Source organism: Folsomia candida, unplaced genomic scaffold (genome assembly GCF_002217175.1).
Source record: "Folsomia candida strain VU population unplaced genomic scaffold, ASM221717v1 Fcan01_Sc030, whole genome shotgun sequence".
Taxonomy (NCBI): Eukaryota; Metazoa; Arthropoda; class Collembola; order Entomobryomorpha; family Isotomidae; genus Folsomia; species Folsomia candida.
The window spans coordinates 1,047,699-1,057,145 of NW_019091222.1; the positions used below are offsets into that span (position 1 = coordinate 1,047,699).

Below are 9,447 nucleotides of genomic sequence, written 5' to 3' on the forward strand. Positions count from 1 at the left end.
GTGAACATCTAACAGACAGGAATTTGTATCCTTGTTAGTAGGCTGTAAATGATTTCCACATGCCGGCTTCTCGGCTTCAAGAAATGTGCGAGTGTTTGTATTACTTTGCGTAGGAGTTGGCAACGCACTGGCATCCACAACGCGTAATCTCTTCACTCCACGAACTCTGTATAAGGTATATGTATATTGTATGGGGCACCAAGCCCTTTTCACAGCGCTAAGGCCCTTCTTTGTACCTTGATAATAGAAGAATTGTAAGCATCCAGGATTGTAACGAGAACATTTAAAAATATTTTTTCATAATTATTTTAATTAAGGTGTCTTCTATATTTAAGAAACTTGATTCAACTCTAATTATAAGGACTCCTTATTAAGGAGAAATTGGAACACATATCTCAAAACAATTTGTACAAGATATTCATTAAATTCATTAAATTTAGAGTTAAATTGTATCGTCAATATTACTTTTCCTCATTTCAACATTAGAATGCTCAAATTGTTCAATGGAACACTTGTTTTCGTTTATTCCATGGGGAAACAAGTTTAATAACTCAGTTTATTTATACACTCTTAAAAAAATTGATACCAGATCGTTACCAGGCGGAATGCATATATGACTCTACCGCGTTGGTAATGATTTCAGCACATTGTGGTAAAGATTCACAAAAATTCCACAAAGTGATGATTCAGCTCCATGCGGTTAAAATTTAACTGCAACCAGGCAATCACGTTCAACATCGCACAGTAATCAGTTTTTACCCAATAGTTATGTTACATTCCTGAGTTATGTTGAAGGTGAGTACCACTTGGTGTTATTCATTACTAAATGGTACATATAATATTACCCAATTTTGTCAACTTTGTCTTCATCTGGAATCGATTCGTTACTCTCGAGGTAATAATTTATAACCCCCTGCACTTAACATTTGACACTATTTAGTGAGGATTTATTTATTTATTTACTGATGACAAAATTAATTATTTTACAACGATTAAAGTGTACTAACTTAAATTTACCAATGACATGTTCGAATTAATAATACATTATGCAATATAATTAAAAACTCGAAATTTTGTAATATACATTCAACTCGTGTAAATTATAAATGATGTCTAAGAACTAAATATAACGATTCATTGCTACAATTTCTTTGAATTTCAAAACAGTCATGAACCACTAAATCTGTAATTGAAATAACTTTGAATATATCAATTTTATGTTTTACTTTAAACGCAAAATAATGGCGATCAAAATACTCCACATCTAGTTCCTTAAGAAGCAAATAACAAGTTTTATCGTTAGGCAAAAGAAACTCATTAATAATTCCAAATTTTGGAAATACGTTACCCATTTCATAACAAACTACAAACCCCGTCTTATAATTATACCCTCGATACCAAATCTGGTTGGTTGTATAGATTTGTGTTTCTCCGTCACAATTTTGATAACAGTCAAATAATCTTAAACTCTCAATTAAATCGAATGAATCGACAAAATTACTAAGATTGACAATAAATATATGATCAGTTTTAAGACTATCGCTTGATTCGGAGGACTGCATCATAAATGCGCTGTATTGTTGATGCCTAAATGCTAGAGAGTAACAAATATTTCTGAAGTTTTTAATATGTGCAGCTAATTGTGCAAAATAATTGTGCTTTGCTTCATATCTCATTGTCCAAAGAGATATTAATGGCCCAGTTTGTCTAATTACATGAGAGTAGTGGCACATGAAATGATGTTTCGGAATTAGTCGTTCATGTGGAAACAAAAAACGAAACAATTTGTGGTGTGTCATTACTTTCTGGTCGAGAATTTGTAAACTAGAAGATGAAAATTTCCTACAAAACGTTAGACTCATTATTTCTAAAAGTTGAATAATAAGCTCCCAATATTTACTTCCTTCCTCACTAACGATTAGATCAGCCAGAATTACTGGTAAATGCCTTATTAAGCACCACGCCTGTGCCGCCTTTTGACCAATTTTGTGTCCGGTGCTATCTAAGCGAATTGGATTTGGTCGATTTTTGGATTCTAAATATCCATAGTTATGGGCCATAAGTCGCTGATTTACAATTTCTAAGCTAAAGCAGCCTAAAGATATGAGTTTTTGCAACACAATCTTGATCTCAAATGGCACAACCCCTTCTAATAAATCGTGCATAATATCCACTGATGGGGAATTTAAAAAATCGAAATATTGCAGCTCATTCAATGCACATTCGGATTGAACCCCAAATTTGTTTTGTCTCAAATGTTGTTCGTAATCAGGTCTACTCCGAATGTGCATCAAATTGTGATCAAACACCTCTTGTGCCTCCGTCTTCGACGTGCAACATATTCTACAATAATAATGCGAGTTAAAAGATTCTGAAAAACCTAATAAAGAGTTCATCCCCAAATTATCACAAGATAAACTAGAAATCGTTCCGTAAATTGTTTCAGACCCATTCACTTTTATCCCACTGCTTTCTAGTAACTTGATATCCGGAATTAAATATTTAAGAATAGCGTTCATTCCATATTTTTTAGCATCTTCAGTATAAAAAAGAGCCAACAAATGAATTTGACTTAATTTGGAATTTATATAGTCCGGGAAGTTTCTTATTGTGAAATAAATTCCCCCAATTTTATGTACACCACGCTTCGACCCCAATGGATTTACTGTTTCGAAGTCATCGTAGAATAATTGAATTTGAATCGAATTAGGAAATTTGGAGAAGAGAATATTATTTTTGAAGGACTTAGAATCGCTAAAATTTTTGTAAACATTTACCTCATGCGAATTGGAATTATAATTTATAAAAAACTTTGAATATTTTGGGGAATTTACAATGGATTCTAAAGTTTTGAGCAATGGGACATACATGAATGTATCGGGAACAATTACTTGTTGTCGTTTGTTATTTTTCACTCTCAATTCAGTTCTACTACCTAATGACAGTTCTCTGGGTAAGATTGGTCTGGCCGTTTTCTCAAACATTTTTTGTCTTTGATATGAAGATTTAATTGTGGCAAAAGCTTGCATTAAACCTTTAGTTTGACAACTGAAGAATTCAAAATCATCCTTACAAAACTTCTTCCCTAATTTTAGGACTAAACTAATTACTTGTGTAAAACTAAATTGTAATTCCTGAACTACAAAATCTACTGTTGTGTTTGTTACACCCTTTGCTAAAAGTGAGGAACAAAAGCTACTTAAAATATCCGACATAATTTGAATGCCTAGTTCAACTGAGATATCTTCTACTACTTCGTCTTCATCCAACTTATTATTATTATTCGTCGGAAGAGATTCCAATGCTTCGTGACTAACTACCGCATTAATTACTTCACTAACATTAATTGCGGTCGAGACATCGTGTGATTTTAAATGCCTAAGATAACCACTCCAAGAACTAAATTGAACGGAACAATTTATGAAGGGGCAAAAGCTTTTCCTAAAATTTGCACTACCTATATTATGAATGTATTTTGTATGAACAATAATATCTTCTACCCGAGTAAACGTATTTCTGCACTCAGAACAATAATACATTTTTACCGAAATTTATATTATTAAAATTACTGGTCAATTGCTTTCCGAAAGGCTTGAAAGTTGTTGGAGGACTTGTTTTGCTTTGCGCGGAAGAGTTGTGTTTTGAATGTCTAATTGGAAGACGTGAATTTGCATAAACTTCCATAATCCATCCAAATTTTGGTCGTATTTTGTCCCGATCACATAATGAGCCTTAAAAAGAGAGTCGATGGCCTCTGTAGAATTACTGGCATTCAGCGGAAGGGCCAACTTGTCACAAATGATGAAAAATGTCGACGGATTTGTTTTATCGTCGCCCAAGTACACCAAAGTGGGTTGACTGATATCCGAATCCCAAGTATCTAAAATTGACTGCAATGGCGTTCCACTCTAAAAGAGTAAGAATATTTACAGGTTATGTTCCTATAAAACAAAAACACTCAAAGCAAATATGTTGTAAATGTGTACTTTAAAATATTTTACAAGTCTAGATTCCGCATCTTCAATTTTGCACCGCGCACCTTTCCCTCGCCCATGCGCTGTCGGGGGGATTAAATAAAGCAGGGCCAACAATGCGCCAGTTGACCGATCCCAATTTCCTGCAAATAAATTGATTTTCCAGCAGATTATACGAAATAAGCAAAATTAACGAAATTATAACCATATTATATTCATACCAGCATTATCGTTTATGAATTTATGAAGAGCCGTCGATTTGCTGATTCTTTTACAGTTTGTTAATATTTGCTCCCTCAATGTTTCCCACGTGTCCAGAAATTTGGCCGCATTAGCTGGAAACATCAGCTGGAACTCGAAGTTAATCTATGATAATTTGTGTCAATAAATTAAGGTAAAAAAAATCTAAATACAGCTAATAACTTTGTAGTAATTACCAGAAATCCGCATTCCAAGAATTTTCGATACACCCGGAGGACTGAGTTTTCATTAGTGCCTCGCAAATAATTTCTGTGCTCCAAGGTTTGTATCATGAGACGCCTAACTTCGTCCTCCGGAAGTGAGGAATTTAATTCCGCGATGGCGATATCGTCAGCAGCAATTTGAACATGTCCGTCTTGCTTATTGGAAATGGGTGCTCCAGCTCCACTCGCTACGGGTCGCTTCAAAGATTTTAGAGGGTTTTTTTCTTTAACGTTTCGGTGAATCCATCGTAAACGAGTCTGAATTAAGCCGGAACGGTTCACAGTATCATACAAAATATCCTGCAATAAGGGAATAATAATATATACATATATTTAAATTCAAATTTCTAGGGAAGCTATAATTTTGCACATACAATTCCATCAATTGAATCCGGGTATTTCCAACACGGAATAATTTCGATTATTGCCTTGGCAAATCGCAGCTGATCAGAGGTGGATGGTAAATCCCTATATATTGTAAAGTTAATTTGATTAATTTTATAGACAGATATTATCTGCTAATAACAACAAGGAAAACTTACCCCCTTAAATCAATTAACACCGAGACAAAATCATTTATGAGTTTCGTTGCGGCCGCCGAGTCTACCAATCTCTCTGCGTTACAATTTGACACTAATTCCTTCAAGTCTGGTTTTCTCTCAATATAACTTTCTAAAGCCTGAGAATTTGCAACATCATTAAAATTTACTTGATTCCGCATTTTATTTAATTCCATTAGGATACATATAAATACATCTAGTAAGTATGTACCTGTTTAAAATAGTCTTCCCCTTGGGGCGACGCTGGAGTTGCTGGCGATTGAGGCGAAATGGGCGCAGGGCTATTAACTACACAAAAACGCTACATATTTCTTTTGCTTTTCATTGTTATTTATTATATTATCCAGATTATAAAACTCACTGTAATAAATTTGTTGACATTGAGGGGTGTACGATCCATCACTAGCTGCGTCTTCCCCCACGATTTTGAATGTTATTGCTGGGATTATGCCTTGATCCAACAGAATAGGGAATACTTCCTCATCAACTTCAGCGCCATGGTCGTCTTCCAAAATGATGTCGTTGTCAGTCTCGACTTGAAATTTGGTCTTCACTAATAATTACACACATTTTAGATATTTTTGAGTTATTTAATGCACAAATTTAAAACACGCTCTCAATTTAATGGGAATGATACTTACCACTACGCAAGAACTGTTCATAATCCCCAGAAGAAATAATTAATTTCTTTCCCCTGGCTAAATTACAAACTCTGACCAATTTGGTCATTTTTACTTCGCTGACTTTAACGGCCAAGGTAACTACAAAGTAGATGACGAGGAATGATGATGGCTATGGCGTGAATATTCCGTCCATGTGGTAACAGTTTTGGTTCTACCAGTAATATTACAATACCAAATTATGAAAATTGTTTACACCGTTTGGTGTATATTTGTTACTCTTTAGTAAAATTACATCGGCATTGACTGTCAGCACAATATGGCATTGATTCAATTCCTCGCGGAGTGGAGTCATCGCCACTCGGGGAAAACTAATATTACCATTTACCGATATTGTCCATTACCCAAAATTTATAAAAGCTGGTAATGATTTTATTACCGTGGTGGAATTAATGGTTATTACCAAACCCTCGGTAATAATATTTTTTATTAAATTATTACCAGTTTGCTAAGAGTGTACGGAATTGGTAAAGCCTAAATTCTTTTTCAATCATTCTTTTATCATTTATTAGTGTCAGAGTAATATAAAAAAGTTGAATGGTAAATAATTCTACGAATAACTAGCGATTGCTTTGCGTAGGGCCCATTATTCCGTACTTCCCATTGGAGTTGTGGTGATGCCCATGTTCAGGCCATTTTGTGCATTTATTGCATGCTCTATTTTTCCGGCATTAAATTAACGCCACTATAAGGCCAATGTTATAACAAATGCTCAAAGCATGCATGCCCAAAATCTCCCCCGGAATATATATGCTTAACAAGGCGAAAATCATCTCATCCCTGAAAATTCCCAAAATGTCGCAAATTAGTTTCTAGGCACTGAGCATCCTACAACTCTGCGTCCTATATATTTTGTATACAATTCATTTCTTCATATTAGGGGCTTACAAATCCATGATGTTTCAATTATACTGACCAATACGTACGAGAGAATAAGAGAATACGAGAGTACAAGATACGTACAAGTCGTTTCACCTTTAAGTAATGATACGTGGGCATAGTCGAATCTTTCATGTAAAAATTTCAATTATACATAAGTTAATAGAAAATAAGTCTCCTTGACTGGCTTTTTTCCGACACTTATTTGTTGTGTTGAACTCCCATATTTTGAAATAGTAATCTCACACAAGTTTGTTGCAATGCAACTCGAGTATTGTGAATTAATTATTTTCTATACATAATGTAGGCATATAAGTTAAAGTCATAGTTTTTAGTGAAATCTCAACATTCGAAAAGGTTTATTTAGTTGCAAAACGAAAACCTAAACGAACTGCTGCTAGGTCATAATTGCCATGGACAAAATAAATTGTAGACATTTGAAAAAAATTGTATGTATTCATAGAGTTTTAAAAATAAATATACTTATTCTTCACATAAAAACTTTTATGAAGAATAATTCAGTCTAATAAATTGCTTTTTAGCCCAAGCCATGCCTTATGTACCCGTTATGTCTGTCTGTCCGTCCGTCTGTCTGTCTTCGCGATAAGTCTTTTTAAACTCAACCGATCGACTTGAAATTTTTACCACATCTGTATCTACCCAAAAGACAAATCAAGTTCGAAGATGAGCCGAATCGGTCCAGTGGTTGACCGGTGGGGGTCATGTAGGTGGTGGGGTTATTATGCATCTAATTTTCAAAATTGTCGTAGAAAGCTGAAATTTGGTACATAGGTAACTAATGGCTTATAATGAAAAGATATGAAGTGAATTTGCGAAAATTTTTATCTGGAGGGACCCTATGGGGTCACCCAAACTGATTTTTCAAACTCGTTCAATTAAGCCGAAATTTGGTATGGAAGTCGATAACATCTTATAATGAGAGTTTATGATATACAATTTTGGAAATTTTGACCCAGAGGTACCCGGTGGGGTGACCCATACTGATTTTGCAAAATCACTCAATTAAGCTGAATTTTGGCATAAAGATTGGTAATGACTTCTAATAAAAGAATACGAAGTTAAATTTAACAAATTCAAGTTGCACCCACCCTGGCTCGGGCTAAGCAAAGCTGCACTGTAGGTTTTTGTTGTTGCAGTGAAGTTGTTTTGCAGAACTGATTTAGATGATACGACAAAATAAAATTTAATCATTTGTAACCCCATATTGGAATCTACAATTCATATCCCAGTAAACAAATCGAGGAGATCTCGCTCATCGAAATCGTAGCGCTTTCATAGCGATTATTGAGCTACTTGACCGCCGATTCCCTGGGACATCGCAGCGATTTCTCAGCGAAATCGCTGCGATGTCCCAGAGAATCGGGGGTCAAGTAGCTCTATATTCGCTACAAAATCGCTACGATTTCGATGAGCGATTCGCCCTAGTTTTGCTTACTGGGATACCAATTATACTTTACAGCCCCTGGCAAACATATATGGCTCTCCAACCACAGGTATGTTTATTCTATTAAATTGGAATTGCATATATATTTCTTAATCCGAGAAATCAATTATTTTAATAACGAAAGGCCGTGGGAAATGCAAAAATTCCAATCAAAACCTTATTTTTCGTCTGGAACTTTCTATTCTCATCCAGCATCAGCTACACAAAGTGACCATTTCTCAAGCACCATGTTTCGCCAAGGCTCCGCGACTTACCACCATTTTTCCCAAGAATGTAACATTCTTGCCCTCTATCAAAAACTGCTGCAGGACCAATACCACTTTCGCTATAAACTGCCCATGGAATGGTCTCCCAATCAAGGGAAAATTATACTTCTTCGACGAACCCGAAGGCTTGCATCCTTACTAACCATATTACCATCCCAACGAACACCATCAACGATTACCCACCAAAAATCGTAACGATTTGTAACGATTATGAAATGATAAGTCATTGAGGACATATCCCTACCGAACTTGTACCAAGTTCGCACCAATAAAGCTGGTACCTACGTTAAGGTGCTTACTATACACGAGTTTGGCATCGAGAAAATATCGCTGAGACATTAACCGACCGCTAAGTATCATTTCAGCATCGAAATATCGTTTCTATTTTAGCATTAAATTCTACTCACCTGTTCCCCACGGGGTTGGTACCAAAAAAATAATATTGAAGTAATAACGAATAATCAGTGCCTTCTCAGTAGCAAGTTCTTGGCATTAAAAAATTTACATGTTTTCGTCATCTCACCACGTTTCACTCGTTCAGTTAGTAGGCCAGTAGTCAGAAAAAAATGGGAAAAGTCAAGCAACTAAAAATTTTTCCCGTCATTTTTTTCCCTTCGGACAATTCTGTTGAGGTGGTCCCTTCGAAATGGTTGTCTCCAGATCAACAACTGTGCCCATTTCCGATAACGCAGCCGATAAATTTTAAACAAACACAAAAGAATTCTGTTGCTGACGTTGCCTGGCCAATCTGGAATGCTAAATTAAGGGAACTTACGGTAAATTATTGGCATATTTTGTTATCTATCCATATGTATTATAAATAATTTCCTTGAGTTTAGAGGACATCACAGCCTCTGACAAGAGAGCAAAGGAGTTGTTAAGCAAGCAAGAAAGTAGTGGAGAAGAAGCTATTCATCATAGTAATACTTACGTTCCCACCAGCACTCCCCTCGCACCGAGTTAAAATATTCATATATGTAAGTCTCCTAAACAGAATTTCATGGTACTTAGGCAATTCTTAAAATAATGCAAATTTACAGTGGCGACAACGGAACTAGAATTACCCGAGCCAGAAACGCCAGCCATCGTCGTTAACCAACCTGTTGTTTCAGAACCAGATGCACAAGCCGAAAACATAACTACTTATCAACTCATTGAT

General features: G+C 35.5%; 1 protein-coding gene across 1 annotated transcript; it reads right to left on the minus strand.

The window, feature by feature from the left end:
* Positions 1–3,417: 3,417 nt before the first annotated feature.
* On the minus strand, positions 3,418–6,123 carry LOC118439120. Its single transcript, XM_035860160.1, has 9 exons — positions 5,640–6,123; positions 5,360–5,551; positions 5,210–5,286; positions 4,981–5,117; positions 4,813–4,906; positions 4,412–4,738; positions 4,196–4,340; positions 3,987–4,117; positions 3,418–3,908 (listed from the first exon to the last, which is right to left on the minus strand). The coding sequence occupies exons 1-9, from the start codon at positions 5,725–5,727 to the stop codon at positions 3,573–3,575; spliced, it is 1,527 nt and encodes a 508-aa protein (XP_035716053.1). The 5' UTR covers positions 5,728–6,123; the 3' UTR covers positions 3,418–3,572.
* Positions 6,124–9,447: the final 3,324 nt, after the last annotated feature.

Excerpts from the sequence above, each read along its gene's own strand:
- LOC118439120 (XM_035860160.1), bottom strand. The coding sequence starts at position 5,727 with ATGACCAAATTGGTCAGAGTTTGTAATTTAGCCAGGGGAAAGAAATTA. Across the intron at positions 5,118-5,209 it reads GGGAAGACTATTTTAAACAG|GCTTTAGAAAGTTATATTGA; the intron begins GTACATACTTAC and ends GCAAATTCTCAG. Across the intron at positions 3,909-3,986 it reads GACTTGTAAAATATTTTAAA|AGTGGAACGCCATTGCAGTC; the intron begins GTACACATTTAC and ends TTACTCTTTTAG.